Source organism: Pleurodeles waltl, chromosome 1_2, assembly GCF_031143425.1.
Source record: "Pleurodeles waltl isolate 20211129_DDA chromosome 1_2, aPleWal1.hap1.20221129, whole genome shotgun sequence".
NCBI classification, from domain to species: Eukaryota; Metazoa; Chordata; class Amphibia; order Caudata; family Salamandridae; genus Pleurodeles; species Pleurodeles waltl.
The window spans coordinates 107,101,800-107,128,594 of NC_090437.1; the positions used below are offsets into that span (position 1 = coordinate 107,101,800).

The 26,795-nt window shown below is 44.2% G+C and overlaps 1 protein-coding gene across 2 annotated transcripts in view; it reads left to right on the plus strand.

Moving 5' to 3' along the window:
* The first annotated feature begins 1,576 nt into the window (after positions 1 to 1,576).
* ERCC3 (ERCC excision repair 3, TFIIH core complex helicase subunit) overlaps positions 1,577 to 26,795 on the plus strand; it is a 733,178-nt gene continuing 707,959 nt past the window's right edge. The window contains exons 1-2 of one of the 2 annotated variants that reach the window (XM_069236738.1): positions 1,577 to 1,706; positions 1,958 to 1,990. In XM_069236738.1, coding sequence (XP_069092839.1) covers positions 1,966 to 1,990 — 25 coding nt within the window. In that variant the 5' untranslated portion in view covers positions 1,577 to 1,706; positions 1,958 to 1,965. The remainder of the gene's footprint in view (positions 1,707 to 1,957; positions 1,991 to 26,795) is intronic. The other variant, XM_069236742.1, reaches the window with a different exon arrangement.

The window sequence follows — 26,795 nt, forward strand, 5'->3', positions numbered from 1 at the left end:
TTTTTTTACAGAGAATCTTTGCAGTAGAAGGTATTCCACAACTTTTAGTATCAGATGGTGGTAGTCAGTTAAGTTCAAAAAGTCAAGAAAATATTGGATTTTCTAGACAAAGGTGGTATAGTTCAAGAAAAACTCATTTGTACAGTCCTTCCTCTAATGGTTTAGTAAAAAGGATCAATAGATATTTAAAAGAGGGAATTCAGATGGCTTTGGCATCCAATGTGTCTGTCCCTATTGTTTTAAGAACAATGGATGCTAGCAATAACAATATTCCACTTTCAGTGACTAGATTGTCACCATTTTTGGATGAGGGGGTGGTTGTACTTTGTTAACAGCAAAAATGGCTGGTTCTAAATAACAAACTAAGGCAGCAGAGATAGAAAGACAAACTACAAGTTAAGGATAAACAAGTACAAAAACAACTTAAGGACAAAGTTTATCATGGCAAGATACACAGAATAAAATATAAACAATTATCTGAAGGGAATTGGGTTTCCCTAAAGCAGGCATTGAAAGAGTCTGGTAGTGCAGTCTTATTGAACGAAAAAGGATGATGGAATAAAAGTGCACTGGTATTGCTTAAGCCAGGACAAGAGACGTTTTTTGACAACAGATACGAGAGGTGATAAAAATGATTTTCATGAATTAGAAAATGATTCATGACTGTACGTGGTGAGCAAGGAAACAGTGCAATAGGAAATTAATTTGTTGAAAATATTTCCAATGTATTTGAAAGTAATAATATTCATGACTCATTTCAGTCTTACGCATACAGATGGACAAACAAAAGATGAATGATAATTCACAAAATGAAATAGTAGTAAGTTATTATTATTTTTTTTTTGTGTCTACTTGTTGAAGGCTCGGAGTCTTCTCAACTTCCACATTCTGGACAAATCACTCAACCTCCCTGTGCCCACTAAATAAAAAAATGTGCCCTTGTGTAACGTAACTGTTGTTCACATAAAACGCATCAATATATTGGGGTCGAGTTCGTAAGATTTACAAACATTTTCAATGCAACGGGGCTCCTATTTGCACGAGTTAGAGCTATTTACGTTGTAAACTCCTAACAGGACTTTTCTTGACACAAATTAAAAGAAAAAAAACACAGCGCGATCACGCTAAATAAACAGATAAAGTGGGCCAGAAACCCGGGCTGAAAATATGGAGCCTCGAATAGTTTCAGTACTTTACCGGTGCTGTGTGGGTGGACTAAACACCGGAAAATGCATGAGGTATGTATACCTTTAACAAATGAAAGCAGATTTTAAAGAGCAAGCCCAGGAACCAATGAAAATGACTGACCTGACCTGGGCGTGGTTTCAAGCCAAAAGAGAGATTAAATCATGGACGGAGCGCTTTGCACTCGCCCATAAAAAAACTGCAACTCGCCCCAAAAAAAGCATTAAAGGCTTAAACGACAGATAACTTGAACACTTTTTTCCCACTCAGTAGAGATACGGCTGACCCACCAGCTAATGAACACTTCATAATTCTGTCAGCGCACTAGGATTGGCTGAGGTGTCTACAAAGCTCCAATCCAACGGCAGCTTGTACATTGCCGCTCCATCCAGATCGACTTCCTTTATTGGTTTATCCTTTGGATCGTCTAACGTTCGACCCGGAAGTATTAACATTACTGGCACTATTAAAAATCAACAATGCACAATGGACTTTTAGGTTGAAGTTTGAAACAAATTCGTGTAAGTAAAGCACAGACAGGTGGTTACTTGTTAAGAAAGTGAAGCATGGGGTGTATTTTACTCAGTGTGTCGTTGTTTTCCTTATAGATATTCAGTTGCATAGCTATTGACGTGAGCAGAGCACCTATTTTGTGAAGTTATTTAGCATGTCATTTATGTTTGGGCTAATGTGATAGCTAGGGTTGTATGAAGCGACTGCTCTAGAAATCCTATTAAACAAATACACGAATACATATATATTTCTTTTGCAGGTATAGAAATGAAAGAGTACAGTGCTGCTACAGGTAAAAACGTTTTATGGCTTTTCAATTGATTCCCAGTACGACCCTTCACTGCCAATTTATAAACGACAACAAACATTGAAAAAGCCACTAGGTCTGTGAGTGTTGTGCTAACGCATGGAGGGTGATGCGAGAAAACGAAGGACTATATTGTACACATTGACAGAGCCATTAATCTACAACACTGGAAAGAGGACAGCACTGCATTGTGCAAATTGAAAGGAGCAACAGTTGTGCGGCAAAGACTCAGTTCTGTGTACTATAAGGGGATAGGCCGGGTCATCTATGTATGGTAGAACCAGCACTTTACGCGGGTTCATCCTGCTACGATGCAGACCCAGCAATTAAAAACTGACTTTATAACGTGTCCATATCTGGCCGAATATTAATGTTCTTAGCTTTAAAGGCAAAAACACACTGATCAATTACTGTAAAACCCCTAAAGGTAATCTGTGTCAGTAATGCAGTCCCTGTTTATATTGCATATGATTGTACACGTGTTTCCCAGCTTATATTGGCTGTCGGTCTGCCCAAGGCAATGAAAAAAGCTTTTGTGAGACCTACAAGTATGTAAAGAAAGAGATACAGGAATTTGGGAAGGGCATCATTTTCATTATAGTGATATGGCTCGTCAGTTGATTTGTTTCATTATTTGTTATGATCAGGTAGCAGTTCTATAGTAAGCCCATAGTTGCCTCTGAATACCACTTGCACGTCACAAGACACCTTAACCCTCATTTAATTAACCTAATCTTCCAAACACCTAAAGGGGGGCTCAGGGATTATTTGGTTCGTGTTATCCTTCAGCGGCATCATTAATGATTTACTCAAGTTTATTTTAAGTTTGGAGATTCTGGGTCTCTGATATGATATTGGCCCCCTGCTTGTGAATTTGATACTCCAGTGTGGATGGTACTCCTGCATTGCAGACACCAGTAGTTTAATTGGGACGGGATATAAGAGGGGACATTGGGGGAATACCTGCGTCATACCTTATTTTATTAGTATTGCTTCTGATTTTGCTCCATTCAAACTTATTCTGGCTGTAGATCCCTCCCTAGGACAGAAACACGTGTCACAAATCCACATTGTGAGAGTCAAAAGCGTTTCCTGAGTCCAAGAACACCACTGTTGCTTCTAAATTTGGATTGAGCTGATGCAGGGATGCAAAGGTGTTAGTGTCTCTGTCCTTATTTAATATTTAATTTACAAGGGTTCGATAGACCTTTTGACTATGCTTAGAGTGATTCCACCATAGGTCTCGGATTCACTACAACTTCAACATTATTATAATCAACAACATCAAATATACTTTGGAGTCAGTAATCTTTACACACCATGACCCATTTGGTCAGGAATAACCACACCATTTAGTAAAGGTTAGAATGTTTATTTCCCTATATTAACAATGCTAACATCACGTAAATTAATCTCAAAACCAACTAATAAACATTTAAGAATAACACGGGTTGACCAAATCTTCTAAAGAATCTCAATTTAGCTAACACATTGATCACTAAACATTCAAGAGTCACAGTACAAATCAGTAGTAAGAATAACTGCACAATAGAAATAACATACATCTAGGTTCAGCACATGAGCAACATCAATTGTTTCTAATAATTTGTTAGTATTCTCTGCGTCTCCCTTACTAACCTTCTGATTAGAATTGCATGTTCGGACTTCATGCAAAACAATTTAGTCAAAGTTAATTTGGAAACCATCTAACTATGGCTCTATAAAAACAGCAGATGGTACCTAAAAAGAAAGAACAAACTCACAACAAGAACAATAGAATTTTGTTGTACCTCTCCTCATATGGATTAGCAAGCTGCAATTATCTTCGCCAGTTGGACATCAGGTCGGTCAGCATCGGACAGTAAAAGAGAATGGTTCAGGCATAGGGATCTCTAAGCAATCCCTAAACCATTTAAGAAGCAATGTCTAAGGGGTCAGCATTCAGCATCAGAATTTTAAGAAATATAGTTAAGATAGACATAAATCATTGGAAACTGTTCAGCTCCTCATGCAGAAAAGAATGAGAACACCTTTCCTCTGTACAGTCGGGCTAAGTTAAAATCACCTAAAGAACTTCCCACACTGTCATTGGTTAGGAAGTCATACATTTACAATTGGTCCAATAAGAATAAAACCCCCAAATCTAAGATACAACTAAACTGTCTTTCACATGTCGATGATTGTCTCCTCTTCTCCTGTTCCCATCGTCAGGTAACATTTTTGTATCCAGACGTACTCCAATTAGTGCATCCATTGCTAGCTCCTGGGAACATCGCTGTCTCACGCATCAAACTATGCAGTGTAACACCTACTAATACAAGATATTCTAGCAAGCAGTTTCTCATGAGAAAGTTAGACATCTGCCAACGTTTGGTCAACACAGTGTGAACAATACATGTATTATTTTTTCTGGATATACATTCCCACAATTTTATTAAACAATGCAACCTAATATGAAGCTGTGCAAACTAGGCCCAAACCTTGCTAACTTAAGGCTTACAATTAATAAGCAAATACATGATGTAAATTCATTAATATAACTCACTACCACCATAGACTAAATGCAGGCACTTCAATTAATATTAATAAGCATTTAATCAAGACGCATAGTACTTTAATGACTGCAACTCAAGTGGGCACATTTTCCAAGTCGCTCATTATTTTCTATATTAGTTAAATTCAAGTCAAATTCAAAACACATGAAAATCATTAGTAATACATTCAGTTTTCACAAAGGCTTGTAAATTATACATCGTGGGAGGCCCAGGGATGAATCCTGTCTTTTTGTGATGAACCTTGCCGCCCATCAGAAGTATTCAGTTGTCTGCAAGGATTTTGGCCACATGTTTTGTGTTCATGTTCAGGAGTGATTTTTGGCATGTAGGAATCACATTCTTCCTCAGATTTTCCCTGTTTAACAATGAAAATTATTACTGTTTCTTGTAAGGCAGCAGCAGGAAGCATCCCATGATTGAGCGTCTACTGTAGAGTTGCTAACGAGCGTGGAGTTTGGATGTCAATGAAAGCTTTATAGAAGTTTCCTGTCAGCCCATCATAGCTATGTGCTTGTTCATTTATTTAGCATATTGTTGATTGTTTTCCCCATCTTTTTATGTAAATGCTAGAGCAGAGGGTTTGGTGGTGTTCTTCTTCAGCCATGCAATTGTGAACCTATCTTGGTAGGCATTATATTGGTCTCTGAATAGGCTGTTAGCGTAGTGTATTACTGTTTGTAATATTCTGTAAAATAATTAAATATATAATTCGCTTCCTATGCTTGCTGGAGTATTCTAGCTAGTGTTTTGCCAGACCATTCACCTTCTTTCTAGCTACTCCCCACATCATAATTTTTCAGATGTTTTACTTCTATAGCCGCCATATCTTTACAATCTTTCATTTTTAAATGAATTTCGTGCAGGAGCTGTTCACCCCATTTGATGATTATGTTTGTTTTACGTTTTCTAGACTTTTCAGGCTATCGTTAAGCATGCTTCATGACCTGACTGCTTAGAGATACAGGCACCCCTAATGTGAGCCTCAGAGCCACCCCAGTACTTGATACCTTAGTCTGGTTAGTTTTGAAATATTCCAATATTTCTCTTAGAACCCCTCTCTTGAACAGAGTCCAGCAGTGCTTCCCATGGATACCGCCGTATAACCCCTTGGGTGCCCTGGATGAAGTGGTCTTGCCCTTGGCCATGGTTGCCATGTGCCGAAGACAAGACCAGCTAGACCTGCAAGCGGACCACGGGGGAGCGCTATAGCCTCCCATGGGCAGGGATAGAAGGGGAGTCCCTCATCAGAGGCCGCCCCTGTCATGCTGGAAGCTCAGCTTCCAGTGCGATCGGAAGAGAAATGCTTGCATTTCTCTTCCAGTCGGGGGTGTGGGTAGGCAGAGAGGCATGAAAGTAAAGGCCTTTCCTTTCCTTTCATGTCTCTCTGAGAATTCCTGCAGCCTGATAAGGCGATCGGGCTGCAGAAATGGCCACTAGACACCAGGGAGTTTGTTGTTTTTTATATCTGCAATGAAAGGGAGCAGACCCTTTGGACAAGAGTCGCTCCTCTTGGGGGCAATTTTTTATTGGGCCTTTTCTGCCCGCGCCCCCCTGCCCCCCCTCCCCCCCCCCCCCCCCCCAGGGTCAGATCCTTTTCTGCCTCCCTGGGGGAATATCCGCCTATTTTATTTAGGCCGATCTGCCCCCAGGGAGGGTAGAAACCACTAGACACCAGGGACGTCTTATTTATTATTATTATTATTATTATGATTTAAAAAAAAAAAAATTGTGTGGATGTATTACACGTGGGGAGTGACAATTTAGGCAGGGGTCGCTCCTCTGGGGGGCAATTTTATGTTTTTGGCCATTTCTGCCCCCCTATTTTTGTTAGGCCCATCTGCCCCCAAGGGTGGGGGGGGCAAAACCCACCAGACACCAGGGAATATTTTTTTCAAATAAAGAGGGTGAGGGTATGGCCATACCTCCACCCCAAATAAATGGGGACACAGTTATTCTGCCCACTGGTGGGGAGATGAGGAAATTACCCCCGATCCACTCCCCGGGCGGGGAGGAGGGGGGCCAGGGGGGCAGAAAGCCTAATAGATGCTAGGGAATTAAAACAAAAAAAAATAGTGGGGTGGTGGCTATCAACCAGTATGGGCATGGTTATGCCCCCACCCCAACTGAAGGGGGTAACAGTCTTTCAGCTCTCCCACATACACTAAAAGATCTTATCTCAACAGCAAGCAAGAAGACATTTGATTATTTTGGGTTTTGGTTTTACATTTGAGCCATCAGAGCTTGTCTAACTCTCAAAATCGTCGCACTTGGAATGGTAAGGGCTGCACTTTTTGGACTTTGGGTCTCTGCAATGTAGAAAACTCTACGAGACCTAGACACATCTGAAATCGAAACATCTGGGTGGTGTGCTTCATATGCACCCACACCATTTTCTTACCCACAATGTCCTCCAAACCTCCAACTTTGCTTGAAATCACACAGTTTTCCCACATTTTTTAGATGGAACCTTCTGGAATCTGCAGGAATCCACAAAATTCCTACAACCCAGCATTGTCGCATCTATAACAATAAAAAATCTGCCCCACTTGTCAGCCTAAAAACGTTTTCATTCAGACTACCTTTTTGGACCCGCTTTGGTCCCCCCTCAATCTCGACATGTTTTTAGCTCTTCCCTGTCACAGGCACTTGGCCCACCTACACAAGTGAGGTATCATTCTTTATCGGGAGACTGAGGGAAAGGTTGGGTGGTAGGCAATTTGTGCCGGTGCAGTGATCCCACACAGAAATGTGGGAAAAATGTGATATCTTTCTTCTTTTTTTTTTTTAAGCTACATTTGAGGTTTTCTGAGGATTCTGGGTAAGAAAACACTGGGGAATCCATGCAAGTCACACCTTCCTGGAGTCTCTCTGGTGTCTAGTTTTCAGAAGTGCTTGGGTTTGGTAGGTTTCCCTAGATGGCTGCTGAGTCCAGGACCAAAAACACAGGTGCCCCATGCAAAAACGTAGTTTTGTATTTGATAATTTTGATGTGTCCACGTTGTGTTTTGGGGCATTTCCTGTCACGGGCAGTAGGCCTACCCACACAATTGAGGTACCTTTTTTATCAGGGGATGTGTGGGAATGTTTGGTAGAAGGAAGTTTGTGGCTCCCCTCAGATTCCAGAACTTTGTAGCACCGAAATGTGAGGAAAACGTTTTTTTTTTTTTTCCCAAATTGTGAGGGTTCCTAAGGATTATGGGTAACAAAAACTGGTGAGAGCACCACAAGTTACCCCATCCTGGGTTCCCCTAGGTGTCTAGTTTTCAGAAATGTCCAGGTTTACTAGGTTTTCCTAGGTGCTGGATGAGCTAGAGGCCAAAATCCACAGCTAGGCACTTTGCAAAAAACATGTCCATTTTCTTTGGGAAAATATTATGTGTCCATGTTGTGTTTTGGAGCATTTCCTGTTGCAGGCACTAGGCGTGCCCACACACGTGAGGTACCATTTTTATTGGGAGACTTGGGGGAATGCTGGCAGGAAGGAAATTTGTGACTCCTCTCATATTCCAGAACTTTCTATCCCCAAAACGTGAGGAAAATGTTTTTTTTTGTCAAATTTTGAGGTTTGCAAAAGATTCTGGGTAACTGAACCTGGTGCGATCCTCCCAAGTCACCCCATCCTGGATTCCTCTAGGTGTCTAGTTTTCAAAAATACACAGGTTTGGTAGGTTTTCCTAGGTGCCAGCTGAGCTAGAGACCAAAATCCACGGCTAGGCACGTTCCAAAAAAACACGTCGCTTGTCAGTGTAAAAATCTGATGTGTCCATGTTGTGTTTTGGGGCGTTTCCTGTCATGTGCACTAGGCCTACCCACATAAGTGAGGTACCGTTTTTATCGGGAGACTTGAGGGAAATACTGGGTGGAAGGAAATTTGTGGCTCCTCTCAGATTCCAGAACTCTTCATCACCGAAATGTGAGGAAAGTGTTTTTTGTTGTTGTTGCCAAATTGAGGTTTGCAAAGGAATCTGGGTAACAGAACCTGGTGAGAGCCCCACAAGTCACCCCATCATGGATTCCTCTAGGTATCTAGTTACAGGTTTGGTAGGTTTCCCTAGTTGTCAGCTGAGTTAGAAGCCAAAATCCACAGCTAGGTACTTTCGAAAAAACATGTCAGATTTCAATGTGAAAATGTTATGTGTCCATGTTGCGTTTCCTGTCGCGGGCATTAGGCCTACCCACACAAGGGAGGTACCCTTTTTATTGGGAGACTTGGGGGAGCACAGAATTGAAGAACAAGTGTTATTGCCCCTTGTCTTTCTCTACATTTTCCTTCCAAATGTAAGACAGTGTGCAAAAGAGATGTGTATTTGAGAAATGCCCTGTAATTCAATAGTATGGGGACCCCAGAATTCAGATATGTGCAAATAACCACTGCTTCTCAACACCTTATCTTGTGCCCATTTGGGAAACACAAAGTGTAGGAAGTTGGCTCTGTATCCACTATTTCAAAGTAAGGAATAGTATGCACAGAGTCCAAGGGTTCCCCTTAGAGGTAAGATAATGGCAAAAAGAGATAATACTAATGCTCTATTTTGTGGTAGTGTGGTCGAGAAGTAGGCTTATCAAATGAGTAGTGTTAAGCATTTGTTGTACATACACACAGGCAATAAATGAGGAACACACACTCAGAAACAATTCCAGGCCAATAGGTTTTTGTTATAGAACAATATATTTTCTTAGTTTATTTTAAGAACCACAGGTTCAAATTCTACATGTAATATCTCATTTGAAAGGTATTGCAGGTAAGTACTTTAGGAACTTTGACTAATTACAATAGCATATATACTTTTTACATAAAACACATTTAGCTGTTTTAAAAGTGGACACAGTGCAATTTTCACAGTTCCTGGGGGAGGTAAAGTAATGTTAGTTTTTGCAGGTAAGTAAACCACCTACGGGGTTCAGATTGGGGTCCAAGGTAGCGCACCGTTGGGGGTTCAGAGCAACCCCAAAGTCACCACACCAGCAGCTCAGGGCCGGTCAGGTGCAGAGTTCAAAGTGGTGCCCAAAACGCATAGGTTTCAATGGAGAGAAGGGGGTGCCCCGGTTCCAGTCTGCCAGCAGGTAAGTACCCGCGTCTTCGGAGGGCAGACCAGGGGGGTTTTGTAGGGCACCGGGGGGGACACAAGTCCACACAAAAAGTACACCCTCAGCAGCGCGGGGGCGGCCGGGTGCAGTGTGCAAACAAGCGTCGGGTTTCCAATGGGAGTCAATGGGAGACCAAGGGGTCTCTTCAGCGGTGCAGGCAGGCAAGGGGGGGGCTCCTCGGGGTAGCCACCACCTGGGCAAGGGATAGGGCCTCCTGGGGGTTACTCCTGCACTGGAGTTCCGATCCTTCAGGTCCTGGGGGCTGCGGGTGCAGGGTCTTTTCCAGGCGTCGGGATTTCAGAGTCAGGCAGTCGCGGTCAGGGGGAGCCTCGGGATTCCCTCTGCAGGCGTCGCTGTGGGGCCCAGGGGGGACAACTTTGGTTACTCACGGTCTCGGAGTCGCCGGTGGGTCCTCCCTGAGGTGTTGGTTCTCCACCAGTCGAGTCGGGGTCGCCGGGTGCAGTGTTGCAAGTCTCACGCTTCTTGCGGGGATTGCAGGGGTCTTTAAATCTGCTCCTCTGGATACAAAGTTGCAGTCTTTGTTGAACAGAGCCGCTGTTCTCGGAGTTTCTTGGTCTCTTGGAAGCAGGGCAGTCCTCTGAGGATTCAGAGGTCGCTGGTCCTGGGGAAAGCGTCGGTGGAGCAGTTTTCTTCTGAAGGCAGGAGACAGGCCGGTAGGACTGGGGCCAAAGCAGTTGGTGTCTTCTTTCTTCTTCTGCAGGGGTTTTTCAGCTCAGCAGTCCTCTTCTTTTGTAAGTTGCAGGAATCTAAAATCTTAGGTTCAGGGAAGCCCTTAAATACTAAATTTAAGGGCGCGTTTAGGTCTGGGGGGTTAGTAGCCAATGGCTACTAGCCCTGAGGGTGGGTACACCCTCTTTGTGCCTCCTCTCAAGGGGAGGGGGTCACATTCCTATCCCTATTGGGGGAATCCTCCATCTGCAAGATGGAGGATTTCTAAAAGTTAGTCACTTCAGCTCAGGACACCTTAGGGGCTGTCCTGACTGGCCAGTGACTCCTCCTTGTTGTTCTCATTATTTCCTCCGGCCTTGCCGCCAAAAGTGGGGCCGTGACCGGAGGGGGCGGGCAACTCCACTAGCTGGAGTGCCCTGCGGTGCTGGAACAAAGGGGGTGAGCCTTTGAGGCTCACCGCCAGGTGTTACAGCTCCTGCCTGGGGGAGGTGATAGCATATCCACCCAGTGCAGGCTTTGTTACTGGCCTCAGAGTGACAAAGGCACTCTCCCCATGGGGCCAACAACATGTCTCGAGTGTGGCAGGCTGCTAAAACCAGTCAGCCTACACGGGTAGTTGGTTTAGGTTTCAGGGGGCACCTCTAAGGTGCCCTCTGGGGTGTATTTCACAATAAAATGTACACTGGCATCAGTGTGCATTTATTGTGCTGAGAAGTTTGATACCAAACTTCCCAGTTTTCAGTGTAGCCATTGTGGTGCTGTGGAGTTCGTGTTTGACAGACTCCCAGACCATATACTCTTATGGCTACCCTGCACTTACAATGTCTAAGGTTTTGCTTAGACACTGTAGGGTCACAGTGCTCATGCACTGGTGCCCTCACCTATGGTATAGTGCACCCTGCCTTAGGGCTGTAAGGCCTGCTAGAGGGGTGACTTATCTATACTGCATAGGCAGTGTGAGGTTGGCATGGCACCCTGAGGGGAGTGCCATGTCGACTTACTCGTTTTGTCCTCACCAGCACACACAAGCTGGCAAGCAGTGTGTCTGTGCTGAGTGAGGGGTCCCCAGGGTGGCATAAGATATGCTGCAGCCCTTAGAGACCTTCCCTGGCATCAGGGCCCTTGGTACCAGAGGTACCAGTTATAAGGGACTTACCTGGATGCCAGGGTGTGCCAATTGTGTAAAACAAAAGTACAGGTTAGGGAAAGAACACTGGTGCCTGGGCCTGGTTAGCAGGCCTCAGCACACTTTCAAATCAAAACATAGCATCAGCAAAGGCAAAAAGTTAGGGGGTAACCATGCCAAGGAGGCATTTCCTTACACAACCCCCCCCCCCCCAAACGAAAGAGGATGAGACTAACCTTTCCCAAGAGAGTCTTCATTTTCTTCATTACTTTCTGTAGGAAAATAGGAAAACTTTATAGGATCTTCACAAATGACCCCTTGCTGAATTCAGAACTTTGTCTGCTTTTCAGAAATGTTTAGCTGTCTGGGAATCCAGCATTGGTTTCATACCCATTTATGTCACTAACTGGAAGAAAGCTGAAAGCACAAAAAATAGTAAAAATGGGGTATGTCCCAGTAAAATGCCAAGATTGTATTGAAAAATTTGGTTTTCTTTTTCAAGTCTGCCTGTTCCTGAAAGCTGGGTGGATGGTGATGTTAGCACGGCAAACCCTTTGATGCCATTTTCAGGGGGAAAAAACACAAGCTTACTTCTGCTGCCCTTCTTTTTCCCTTTAAAAAAAAAAAAAGAAAAATTGCTATATTTGGCTAATTTCTTGGTCTCCTCCAGGGCAACCCACAAACTATGGGTACCTCTAGAATCCCCAGGATGTTTTTTTTTTGGGAGGGAATGCAAATTTGGCGTGGGTAGCTTATGTGGACAAAAAGTTATGAGGGCCTAAGTGCGAACTGCCCCAAATAGCCAAAAAAAGACTTAGCACCTGAGGGGGAAAAGGCCTGACAGCGAAGGGGTTAACCGCACAAGTGGTCTATTTTGGGCATTCCAAGTCTAATATAAAGGGGGCATAGTTTGACAGTGTTTTTGTCATGTCTGCAGGCCTAAACCCAAGAGGTTATGTCTTGGGTAGCCAGCCAGTTGTCAATGTGGGCGTGACCCGCGTGTACAAAGGAATAAAAAGTAAGCTCTGAGATGGATGGTTATTCTGTCTGTGTGCATGTCTTAGGCTGTCCTATTGAGGTAGTTTAAGCAATTCTTTGGCCGTTCCTGATAACTCTTCTCTGTCTGTCTAGGTTTGTGTTCAAGTCTCTCTCTCAGAATTCAGTACAGGGGTCCAGTACACTATAGGAATTTTGAAGATTGGCATAGAATTGGGATGAGTCCGTTTTGGGACATAAGTGTTAATGGTTTGTTATGCATTCCTTAAATAGTTCCTTGTAGTGTTAGAAACCTGCCTTAACTTCTTAGTTGTGATATGTATTTTCTTCTCTGAGTGGGGGAATCCTGTTCATATCTTGATAATTACTCCCTAATGTGTGGACTATATGGTGTGGGGGAAAAAAGACGGGTCTTCCATTCTGGATATTTTAGCTTGGTCATTGAGTTTGGTCAGATTTGTTTCTTGTAAGAATGCTGCCTTCATTATCTAACTCTGTAGGTAAGATTGCACCCTCTTGGTATTACGGACATCATTAGGTCCTTGCACATTCCAGAATACTAAGTGGAGCTTACGTTTCTTTCTTCTGTGAGTTATTCATGTTTCTCTTGGCAAGTATGTAGCACTGTCCTTATAAATGTGCCTGACATGTATCTAATGGTTGTATTAGCGTCTCAAGTGTCATAAGTTACATTTGTTGCTTTATTGCTGGTAAGGTTTCCTCATCTATCCATACTGATCTGCCCAACTGTCAGCAGGCAGTGTCCTTTCCCATCTCAAAATAGGAGAAACCTCTCTGTGTGGTGCATGTTAGAGGCTGGTGTGGCTCACACTTATTTTCACTGTAAATTGCCAATAGTGTCCTCCCACTGTACCTATGAGGTCTGGTGCCTGCCACCCCATGATTTCCTATATTAACATTGGCTTCCTCCTGAACTATCATTACCTTATTGTAAGAAAATGCCTCATTTTGCATGTTCACCCCCACATTTGTGGATTGATACTGCAGGTTTTTCAATTCTGAGAGTGCATTGAAACCTGCCAACCAGATCGCCGTGCCAGTGTTTTAACCCCACAGAAATTGCATTTCAAATTGGATACACCCAATTGGCAAGGCCTGGCTTACATATAAGTTCCTAGTATCTGCTTCCTAGGGCATGTAAGACAGAGTATCCACTCAGGGCTGCAGCACTGTTTGTGTGACAAGGTACAAGCTGTCTCCCAGCCTGCAACTTGAAGGGCAGTGTTTACACTGTCAGTTCCACTTTGCCATTTAATCCAGTGGCAAAGCCACCCTATCCCTTAAGTCTCCCCTAAGAAGGTCCTATGGCAGGGAGCATTATTTTGTTAAGTAGGACATATATTTTATGATATTTCTTGGCAGCAACACTTCCAAAATGTCATTTTGCTGCAAGTGAAGTTGGTAGCTCCATTGGCTAATGCAGAGTTACTGGGTGGCATCCCATCCTGGCTAACGTTTGACTGGGGCTACCAAACTGGATCATGTGAGGGATCAAATTAATCGCGGCATTAAATGTGACCTCGTGCCTAGGTCAAAATTCATGTCACTATTAAAGGTAGGCAACTTTTAGGAAGATGCCACTGTGTGCTCTGCTTGTCCAGTTGTCTCACAAAGACACACCCCCCCCCCCCCGCACACACCCGCACTTTCTGACCACCTGGGGAAGACTTGTGAATGACTTCCAGGAACAAAGGCAATGCCTTAGCAGCGAGGTGTCACCTCCTCTGCCCGGATGGCCACTTGAGGGGGGGTGGTTTCAGCCCAGAGTCGTGCTTCAAAGGAGAAGTCTCCTTTGATGGGCTGCCCTGCCCAACACCCCTAAGCAGGATGCCTTTTGTTCCTGTAGACAGCTTGGAGACAGGGCCAGAGAAGAGAAACTCTCCCCAAACCATTTTTATTATGGGCATGTTGATACACCTCTAGGATGGGCCACCTTGCTCTTCACGAACAAGAAAGAGTCGTGCCATCTTGAAGGGGACAAGAATGTGGCATTCTGGTATAGCCAGATGCCATATGTCACAGAAACTTCATCACTAGGTAGGGGGTACCCAGTAACCCATTGGCTATAGACCACGTAGTCTCTTCAGGGCATTTCCCTGGGATAAATATGGCACCCCTGGCACATTGACCCTCATTACTCGCCGAACTTGGAAGAAGAATGAGAAGACCACTTTCCACACAAAAAGGGACTTTGACTCTGGAGCGACTACACCTGTCGCACTTTGGGCTAGCAGATATTGGACCCTGTTCTGCGTGCCTGGCTCGGGGGGGGGGGGGAGCTGATTCTCAGCCCCAGTATGAAGCAGAAACTCCAAGGGTCAGTTGGCTGGCCCCCCAGAACAGCACTGGGGACATCAAAGCTATAAGAGCCTAAGAAGCACCACTGGTAGCCACCGCAGAAGTTTTGCCACTACCAGATCATGGTCACCCCCAAAGGAAAATTCTGAGACAGTCAAAAGGTGCATCCATGTCTGCTGGAACTGTAAGTTGTTGGCTGAGACCGGATTCACTGTCCAAGAGGGACACCAGCCTTCACCAAAGATTTGCTCCGTGTCAGCTGTGTTGCAAAATTGCAAGGTCTGCATTGGTAGCTCTTTGAACCCTGCAAAGAGGACTTTGTAGGACCCCAAAAACTGTGGACAGAGCTGCCAGCACTCACTTGTCAACTGAGGACTTGACTGTACAGCATCAGGAGCTTTTTTTTTTTTTAGCATCTTTAAGCCTGCATCCCTCAGCATCAGGACCACTCCATTGTCGTTTATTGCGGTCATCCTTAAAGTTTGGCTCCTGCTTTGAAAAGCCTCTGATTTCCAGGTAACTGTCCAAAGTATCCTTTCTGGTCCCTCGACCTCTGTATTCTCTAGGACTTTGTTGCCAGATTTGGGTCAGTATGGTTTAGCTAACTTTTACAAACTTTTCAAAAGTTTCCAAACTTTTTATTGGGCAGTGCTTGTTTGAAGTTATTTATTACTTCTGAAATCTTTATCTTCGAACCTCTGGTGGATTTGGTGGTTAAGATATCTAAAAATATATAAAAAAATACTGTGTATTGTTTCTTTTGTGTTGTGTGACTTTCTTATTCTGCTGTTTGGTGCAATTAAACACTTTACACATTGTTCCTTTGCTAAGCCTTACTGCTTGCAGATAGAGCTACCTAGAGTTGAGCCTAAGGTTGTGTAAACAAACCTAATTGGACCCAAGATGGTATTTGTAACTGTACTGCACCATAGGGCTTCCCAGCCATACCATAGAGTACACTCAAATCCTCACACTTATTTATACTCACATCATTGCGTTTTAGCCAAGCCATTCTTTAATGTTATTCACATATTGTCATTTGTTAGAGTAAACAATCACAAAGTAAATTGGAGGCACTCAACTAGAATCCTGTTTCTTTTTGTTGATGGCTAACTGGAGCTCATCTTGTCACATGTAACCAGGGTCCAACCTATAAGTGTTTGTATTTCACATCCTTATTGTTGATGCCCATACTACCTATGCCACTTGGTTGAGAGCCATAGAGGGGGAATTCATCTCATTCTTTAGTGTAGTTCTTAAGGAAGAGGTTGATTGCCAGAGGAGTGTTAAAGTTCAGTTTCATATCCGCTTTGGTAAACTTTAGATGAGCTGGTTATTGCATGGCATGCTTGATATTGAGTGTTTGCATTTTCTTCTTGACATCCAGGAACGTTTGGGTCTCTTGTATGTGTGCTGAGAAGTCTGGGAATAGGGATATTGAGGAGCTATTGTGATTCAGGTCTTTGTTCTTGAGCTAGCCTCAGATTGGTGTTCCAGGACCTGTATTTTAGCAGCCTTACAATAATTGTGTTGTGTGCTTGGGACTGGTTTTGGGACCAGTGACCTATGTGCTCTCTCAACTTTGAATGTTATGTAAAATGTATCTCTGCTAAAACATTGTGTTAGGAGAGTTTCCATGTAGTTTTCCATGTTGCTGATAGTGGTTGGTTAGGCTGTGCCCATAATGCAGACATTGTTGGGCCTTAATCACTTGTCCAAGTCTTCACATTTGACTTTCTCAATCTCCAAGGTTTTATCTGTTGTAAGGTCACTTTCTTTATGCCTAAATAATATGTCATCCTCAATGTCAGAGATATGCATTTGAGCCATGTCTATTCTAGAAGCCCCTTTGTGTAGTCCTCCGGATATAAAATACATTCAGGGTGTGTATTTTGTTGTCAATTGCCTGCAGGCTTTGCTTCATTTCTTGCAGCATAGTTGTAATATCTTGGTCATCTTGCAGCGACTAGTAGGATGTGTGTCGATCTCTTCTATGGCTTGTTCTCTGTCCATAGAGCAGTGTGAGCATCTAGGGTCAACTATGTCTTAATTCCATTTTTGAGGGAAAACATTTGTTTCCTCCCAGAATGGTATTTTGCCTCCCTCAGTATTTTCTGGTGAGATAATAACACATTGTTTTCAAGTTACATATCCTCCAGGTCAAACCTTGAAGACTGTCTCTTCAAAAATGCCTGAAATGAAAAATGTTGTAGTTATCATAAATTTAAGTTTCACTTTTATTAAGGATGCTGAGTCTGGGATTATGCATTAACCTTTATTTCCTCAGAGATAGCAACACCAAACTACTTTTCTTGGAGCTCTTAAAATGAATAGACCACCAAAACATTGCATCCGATGGCATTGCCTCAATCCATGACAAAAGACCTCTCTCATTGTCTATCTTTCAAGGCATTTAACTCTAATACCTTCTTTAATAAGATTTACTCCTCCTGCCGTTCTAAGCTTAGAATAAGTCAAGAAACGGAACCAAATAAACATTCTTTGCTTAAATGACATTCATTAACAGTCTTCCACAGTGACAGTCATAACGTATGTCTAACCAACTCAATATTACGTGAAGCAGCTTCAGCTATGCTATTGATACTTCTTTTAGTATATTCCCACCTCATGAAAGTACTACACCTTAAGGATAATCACTCAGGGAGTAGGTAAACAGAATATATAACCAAGCATCATAATTCTTGAATTGAATTGAAACTTTAATAATAAGGACTTTATTCATTCTTTGTATGTACCCTCATGTGTTAACACATCTCACCACACATTATTTTGCTGAGCCCAGGAAAGCAGGGATGGATCAGAACTATATTTTGTCCTCCTGGCAATAGTAAAAGACACTCCATCTGGAGTAAGCATCCCACCTGATATGTACAGGGCCCTGCCGTTTGACACCCATCTGCAAGACCGCAAATAAAGGAGCATACTACGTTTTGCAGGCATTTCCTTCCTTTCGAGAAATTCATTCTGTGATTACAAATAAACCTTAGGATCACATCCCAAAGGTTAGAATACCTTGGCTTAGTTGGGAGCAATAGGCAACCCTCTGGGACCCTCCCACAACAAGGCTGTTTGCCAGTAAGTGGCTTTCTGAGATCCCCAATCTCAAAGCATTGATCGTCCAGTAAGTCAAGCCTGATTCCGCCAACTAAAACAAAGATCAGGACTTGTGCATCCTTTGCCGCCACGGGATCAAATCCCCTTCAACGTGACAATGTCTCCATGCAGACTAGCACATCTTAACTATTCCTTCTTACCAGTCTTTTTTTTTAATAAGGCAGCCTGTCTCCTAGTGTCTCCTGTTAATCGTTCAGGCTGTTAGCTGAAGAGTCTGTTCCTGGACCAGTTGGTGACATTGTCCCTGACAGTGTGTTTTTATCTGAGACTGGTACAGAGGAAAGGGATCGGAGAATTCCAGGAAATTCCCAGCACAACTGTTAACCATACTTGAGATATCCAAATCTCTTCATCAACCCTTAGAATACCTACATGCCTGGTTTCCAGTTGCTGGAATCCTGAAAATATTTGGCTTTCCACTCCACCACCAGATTCTGTCTTCCTGGCACATACTCTGCAGAAATTGAAATTCGTTCATCCAGGCTGCAATTCCAAGAGTTCCTTGCTATGGACTGGGTGTCTCCAGGCTGTTAATAGGCCTCCTTGTTGAAACGTTTTCCACCTTTAGTAGACTGCAGTGTCATCTTGTCCCTGGTCAGGCACTTCACAGAAAAAGATCCCACCAGGAGTTCTAGGCAGTTAATGCGGAGTTTTGTCTCTTCTTCTGATGGCCCTCCTCCCATGGAAATATCCCCACAACTCACTCCAGACTCAATTACTGACATCAGACTCCATTACTAGGCATGGGCTGGTCCTAAAAGAGCCCGTGGGGTCCAGGCCTCGATATGGTCCTGCCAACAGCAGTCCTTTGCCCTGAGGTCCTATGAGAGGCTGAATTAACTTCTAAGACTTGAGGTCCTACCAGTGACAAAACACCTTTAACTTTTGAAGTACCCTCTTTTGGGGTGGTCCTGGATATATTGGCTGAATGCATGAAGACACCAGACCCACTATCTCTCCCGGTTGTCTCTGTGAGAACTGGTACCAGCAAAGGGCTTTCCCAAGCTCCTTCCTGATACTCCTCACACTATTCCACAGTGACTCAAAGTGGCCATGCAATATTATCACAAACCCCATGGAGGTAATCAATCCATTGGACATAAATTGTACTTTTTCTCATTGATTATGAATCCTTGGTCTCCTAACAGATGTATTATTGTGTTCTAATGGACCCACAGCTTCTATTGACACTAATCCATCAGGAAAATATCATTAATTTTGAAAAGCATTCTGACCACTTTGGACTGCAGAAATTTTGTCACCAGATTCATCAGTTGGTGAAGCACCATGGTGCCGAAGATAGGCTCAATGGGAGTATCACAGACAGACAAATTAGAAAAAACAACTGTGACTTGTGGAAACCTGCATCTTTGTTGCTCTCACACTAGGCCCGTCGTCTAAAAATACCAACTCATTCATAAATACAAACATACTATCGAGTTTGTATCCATTCAGATCAGGCTAGACCATTCGGTCATCCGTCAAGTGAACATGCCATAGCAGAATGCCCTTCATTGTGAACTATCGATTGTCCCTGAGGCTAATCAGTCAGTCAGTCAGTCAGTAGCCATTGGCTTTTTTCGCCAGTAGGAGGATGTTTCTCCTTTTAGATGGAGGCTAGTTTGCACTATGACCCCCTTTTCTGCTATTTTGGTCACCTCCTTGTCTACAAGCTTGTCTTCCTCCCTACCTGAGAAATGGAGCGGTTATGGTCTCATTTCCTGACGTGAGTGCCATTATATTCTATATGAAACTACATTGCTGTCTGAAGAAGCTGAGGTTCCATTACCAAGCAATGGCACCCGTGACCGAAAGACTCTAATCTGCCCCTCCAGATTTAGAAGGGAAAAATTTACAATATTTACCTATGTAGTCTCCCAGACATTGGCCTCTTCCTTAAAGTCTAATTGGCCCCATCTTCCTCTTCCAGTGGGAAGAAGCCATTGAAATGGCCCTCTTGGAGTTTTGGCTTGTCTGGCCTTGAATAGAAAACCAGCCAGTCGAAAGTCCCATACTTGGGCTGAACCCACCATAAAGCTTGGCTTTAAAAAACATTATAAATGAAGCCTGGGCTTTTTCAAGAGATACAAAAGTTGCTACCAACTTACCCAGTTCCTTAAGAAAAGGGTCCTCAATCATACACCGCTGCGCAGTATTCCCTGCTTTTTTAGGACGCAGAGTCCCTTAATTTAGAACTTACCTCTGTAAGACGAGAATGCTTCTTCTCTGTGGATAGTATACAAGTTGCTTTACCCAGCAGGCACACATTGTATTGCACACAGCATAACAAGATATCTGGAGTAATCATGTCTCATACTCATTGTCTTCTTGAGCCATATCCAAAATTATGGTCTGATGCCCAATGATGTCCTCGAGGTTACCCTGCCATGAAATATTAAATACGTTTGGCGTGGAAGGTGGTCATTCTGACATCAATTTCTGCTGCTAATGTTACTTTGCCTTCTAAGGAGAGATAGGGGCATTCTGTCTCCAGACACACCTGGACTTCTTGTCCAAAGGTTGTCGTTGCTTGTTACTGACATAGGCAGCCATTTTTGTTGATGAAGATTCTTCCAGTGGTCTAATGTGGTACAGATCATCTGGGGTGAACATGCCAGAGGAAGCTTGCGTTAGCAACTTCTACTGCCTGAGGTCAGATGAGGGATGCCGAGAACTACTGAAACCAAGTCCTCATTGGACTCATCCTGGGTGTTCCCATTGTTGGTGTCTTCATCCTGTGCTGGGTCTTCCTCATAGGAAGAACAATCTTGTGATGCTGAAACCGGGAGTAAATTGTCTTTTCCAGGTCAGGGAATCTTTACTGTCCTTGGTGGCCCCTTTTATTCTTGTCTTCATGGGACTGGTTGTCCCCTGTGGGACTTGGGTTCTAATGCTTCTTGGGCTGGAGAGTTTTTCTTCATTCCATTGGAGGAGTTCTGGGAGATGAATCAAAAAAATCAATAGCTGCCTGACAGCATCTCTTGCAGGGGGTTGTCTATGGCCTCTGACAGGTTTAGCTCAACTAGGTTAAATTCCTCTTCCTCTTTTTCGTAGTGCCATACCACTAAATGTTCAGCCATAACTCTAAGTACTGGCCCTGGTCTTGCGAATCTATTGCCCACCGACAATATTGTCCCCAAACTCTTTGACCGCTTCATACTCTGTGCCCTTAAGTCACACCCTCCCCCCCCCAACCTATGCTTGACACACACTCATTGCCTTGTTGAGTTCCGGCCCAAATTGCCAAATTACAGTCCTTGGTTACCACCACAGTGGTGTCTTTATTGGGTGGTTGTTGGGGTCCCCTAATCAGGGGAAATGGGCAGTACAAAAATGTAGTGAAAAAAAGGCCTTGAATGGAGCCAACAGTGTGAAATAGAACTCTCTCCTCACTGGGAGGCACCTCTTTTTACTTCCCAGTTGATGTCATATCCGTGCACTGAAGTGCAACATGAGGAGCGAACTGTCGAGAAAAGCTGAACCGCCATACAGTGTGAGCAGCACCCCAATGGCCGACACTCGAGATGCCACACTGCAGGGTGGTTGGCTATCTTCTGGAGGCCCACCCCACCTCCTGCTCTTGGGTGGCTGCACTAGTGAGAAGCTTCTATCACACTCCACACAGGAGACTGCAGGGAATCCCCACTGCCGGAAAGAAAATAACAGGTATACATTTGGATAATTACAGGCACCAAATCTGCACCTCAGTGCAATGGGGGCTGGGTGAGGGGAGTGTAAAATAAGCCTGTAAACTCGCAACAGAAGAGTACTTATCTGGCTACCTGAACAGTGAAGAAAGAGGAAGGAGCAAGTCTCTCCTGTCTTTTGCCATGAATTTGAGTGAATTAATTGGCAAACTAATTTCAGTAACTCTAGAAATGTATTTTGGGGTTGTTGCTAATTGGCTGCTGAGACTTTTTTTTCTTTTTTACAGCGAAGATTGCCATGTTGATGACATTGAAAGTGTAACTGAAAGCTGCTGAACTATTTGGATCCATTTACCTTTAGGTAAAGCAGCGCTCAGTTGCACAGCTCTGCCCCCCTCACCTCCAAACACTGTGGACAGAAGTGCTAGGAAGGCAAGATTCCTCTTCCCAGCGATACCTTTCCCAGCTAGATTCCTGCTCACAGGATCATCATAAGAGTGACATTCCCAAGCAGCAAAATACCACTGAGCACCAGGGATTTTCTTTTCTTGAGGCCGAAACAGCCCCCAGCACAGGATGTGGCTCTCCTCCTGGCACACCAGTGCCTGCTCCCCCATGGGAGTAAGTTGGAGGATTATCTCAGTCTGCCCCATTGTGGGAGTGGGCAGAAAGCACCAGTAGATAACTGGGATGAAAAAATATGCAAACGGAGAATGTGGTTTGGGACTTGCCCCGCCAGGCATGACATCACACACACAATCCCTAATCCAGCACTGTCTTTTTGCCCCACGTCTGTCCTCATGGGAGTGGCAGAAAAAACGACTAGGCACCGGGTTAAAAAAAAAAAATCTAAGTATGGAATCTGCAGGCTGCCCTATCAAAGCATGGTATTGCACCCCTAATCCCATTTTCCAGCATTAACAGCCTTTGTGCCCTGTTGGGGTAGATTTAGGCTTTGCACCCAAAGCACCACTATACAAAAGGGATTAAATAAAATGATTGAAGTATGGGGTTTAGGGACTGGCTCCTCAAAGCATGGCATCTCAACTCCAACCTTTAGACTATTCTCCAGTCGCCAGACTGGATCATGAGCCTTTACAGCAGTGCTCCTATGTGGTGCAGTGCGGCTCCTTATTGACCAGGTTCTGTCCTGGAAGTGGCAAAGCTACAACTAAGGGCCACCCTGTGCACTGATACCAGTTTCCTTTCTTTTTGGGCTGTTGAACGCATATCCCGAGCTCTGCTTTCCTTTTTCTTTTGCTTTACAAATTCTTCCAAACTGTTTTTCAGTGTTTAAAGGAACAATGCCCCTATACCAGGGTTCAAACTGTGCTGTGATGGTGATAAATCCACACAAGGTGTGCCTCAGGAATTTGGGCTTGGGTCATTACTCCAAGTAGTGTGAAGAATGTGCCTCATACCCCCGATGGTGGTCTGGGACCATGTTGCCGAACAGCAAAAGAAAGTCATTGTAAACTTTATTTTGGCATCCAGTGCCATAAAAGTCGCATCGCACCACAATACATAATAACTTAAAATTCATAAAATTAAACTTAGCTAAAAATAAATAAAACATGATAATGCACAAAATGCAGTACAATAAAAGAGGAGTGTGGCACAACACAGTTCCGGGAAACAGTAATGATGGAGAAATGTAAGACTGTTGGGACATAGGGTTAGGCAGTCTTAGTCAATTTCCTTCTGATGCACCACATTCCTCTGAGAAATTTGGCAACTGCACTGGCAATGGGCCGACTGGAGTCTGATATGAAAATTCTTGTGGCTGCAGTGTGATCTCGGGTCCCAAGCCGTTTGCAGGTTGGCGTGAGCCATTTCCTTCGTAGGGGAGTGTAGAATGGACATGCAAAGAGGACAAGGGCAGTGGACTCCTGGTGCAGGTTGCAGCAGGGGCATAACTTGCTACTAGGGCCCTTATTCTGCCATCTGCTGGTAAAGGTTTTGAAAGGGAGGGAACCAAATCTGAATTGCATATAGAGCTTCCTATCGGTTGGATCAAGAATGCTGTCCAGGTAAGGTTCTAGCAACCATGTAGACTTGAAGTCCAGAAACTCGATAGTTAGTCGCCCTAATGAGAGCGAGCGAGATATAGACTGGGTTACCCACTCCCAGTAGCAGGACTTCACTCTCTTTGGTCAGTGGTGGCCCTGTGTATGAAGAGTTCCATGAGTCTCCCATCCCAGTGGCAATCAATGCTGTCTTAACTGAATGGATCCACCGGATCTTTTTGGAGGTGTCCAAGGAACAAACTTCCCTAAACGCGGTGGCATAGGAGGAAAGTTCGGGAGTTGCCATGATTCTCCTCCAAAACAGCAGTCTGAGACCGACTATGGCAGCTAGTGGTTTGCGGGCCAGATCCAAGTGCAAAGGAAGAAGCAAGGTGCTTGGGGGCAGGGAGGTGAGCTTTCCCATAAACATATTCTCAGTACGGGTAAGCTGCTTTGCATCCTCAAAGCCCCAGAGTTCGGCCCTGTAAAGTGCTGCGCTAACAGACTTCATATTATAAATCTGAAGAGCAGCAGCTATTGGTCGTGTAGTTGATGCATGTTGCTCCCCTAGGACGCCCACTAGCTGGCTACATTTTAATAATGCAGAGTGGATATGGGCTTTCCAAGACATTGAGTCAGACAGTTTATTTCCCAGGTATTCCAAGGTGTTAACTTGTACTAATTTACACCCGCCTAGGGAAAAGTTCCCCCAAATGACCTGTGAGGGTTAATGACCATGAACTTGGTTTAGAGGTGGTTTTTTCTAAGCCTCTCTTCGAGCAGAAATCGTCAAATCGATTGGAGGCCCATCAGGGTTTTGGATACTATCAGGGTGTCATCTGCGAATAAGTGTTGTGATCTTTTTGTTGCCTAAGGCTAGTGCATCAGAGGGCTGCAAGGTGAGGTGTTGGATGACCTGATTCAAATAGAGGGAGAAGAGAGTTGGAGCTAGTACACAGCCCTGCCGAAAGCCCCTGACTACTTTGATCGGTGAGATCGCCCTGGTTCACCCAGCGTATTTTTGCATAGTTGGCCTCATGTAGTCGAATTGTTGTGGTCAGGAGCCCTGGGGGCATACCCATCTTGTTGAGGACCTCCCAAAGTTTACCTCTAGGGACCAGATCGCATGCAGGTTTAAGGTCTCTGAAGGCTACGTAGACTCCCCTTCCCTATCACTACAACCTTCCAACACAAAAGCAGAAACCTAAACACCTGATCTATGGTGCTGGTTTTAGACCTGAAGCCAGCCTGGAATGGTGATAGGATGTCATTCTCAGAAATCCAATCTTGGATTTTCGATAGTAGGGCACGGCAAAATACCTTTTGCGTTGTATCAATAAGGCTTATGGGCCTATAATTGGCAGGTAGGGACCTATTGCCTTTCTTGTAAATGGTTATTACCTCGGCACCCCTCCAGGACTCGGGAATGGGGGCTCCCCTAACAATTGATTTGGATAAGAGAAGGATGTACTAAGCCCATTTATCGGTGTTGTGAAGAAAAAGGTCACCACGAATGCCATTGGGGCCAGTGGCTTTCAGTCGAACTATATTGTTAATTGCATCTCAGATATCTCCCAAGTTAAACAAACCATCCCTGTGGGTGGTATTCGGCTGTGGAAGGACAGAGATGGTTGCGACTTGCTTTCGACATTATAGAGAGTGTTGAAGTGTTGGAACCAGTCTAAGGGCAGGATAATGTTGCCAACTGCAGTGGCTCCCTTTTGGTTTCTTTTGCTTACCGTAAGCCAAAAGGATCTGGAATCCCTGCGTTCACATGCAACCTTCAAGAGTCTCCATCTTTCCTCCTCCCAATCCTTCCTGGCCTTTTTCTGCATCTGCTTGTACAGATTCCGCAGAGTCCTAACTCGGGTGAAATCTTTTTGTTTGATTGCACTGATTGAATTTGTTAGTACCATCCGGCAGTCTCGATTGTACCAGTTATCACCCTCACAGTGAGGAGCACTGCCAGTGTTGTGGGCAACTGGCAAAGATAGTAGCTGTTCCAATCTTTTGAAAAACTCGGTGTGTACTTCGATTAGATAGGAACTGTTTCCCATGTCTTCTCCCATTGTGGCATTGTGGATATCAATGCTACGCAGTGTGTCCGGTCTAAATCGATGGAAGAGAGAATGTTGTCTCCCAGGATCACCTTGCTCCATCTAAGTCGCTATCTGCTGTTCTCAGCCTGAACCACCTTGGCTACTTTGGCAGTGGTTGTTGTAATGGGCACCCTACCCCACAGTGGCTCTAAAGTAAGACAGAGTGGATTGAGGTCACTGTCCAATTGGGTCCCGACTACCATGTCAAATACCTAGTGCCAGTCTCCAGCCTAGATATGTGCCATATATTATCTTCTTCCCTGGACTCGCCCATGTGGTCCAGACAGAGGGGTTCAAAGGTTGGATTGAAGTCCCCCGCTACAATGCGTGCATGTTTGGAGGGTCTTTCACCCAATTGGGTCTCTAGAGACTGCAAGGTGACGGAGCGGTTGGGCCCCCTTGTCCCCCTGGCATAAATGTTGGTGATAGTGGAACCTGTACCCTTGACACTGATGATATGAATATCAGGCCTATCGGTGGGTATTAGTTTCACTACGCACCTTAGTGCGATTTTCACCCATATTAGGAGGCCCCCCAATGGGTGGCCTGCATTGCTGGGAACAGTGGATATGTGGTATGTTGCATAGCCAGGATTGTAGGAAGGTTCGATTAGCCAGGTCTCCTGAAAGATACATATGTCGTGGTGGTCGATAAAGGTGTTCTAATGAGGCAACTGGAGTTTCAATTTGATACCTGCCACAATCCAGGAAACCATCTTTACTTTCCAACCAGTGGTCATGGGGTTAGGCTATGGGAGCAGGTTTGCCTGGAGATCTAGGGTGGCTGGTGCAACGATATAGAGAGAAGTGGTGGGGGCCATCTGTGATGCTATTAATTGTGTTTGACCAATGACTTTGTGTTTCACCACTGCGCATATTAGTTGCTCAATGTTCACCAGTAGCACATTATATGTTTTGTTCAGTTTAGCCGCCTATTGGCTTTGACATGGCATTAGCCATTACTTTCTGTATTTAGTTTAGCCGCCTATTAGCTTTGACATGGCATTAGCCATTACATTCTGTATTCTGCCTATTGGCTTTGACATGCTGTATTCAGTTTAGCTGCCTATTGGCTTTGACATGCTATTAGATATTACATTCTGCATTCAGCTTAGCTGCCTATTGGCTTT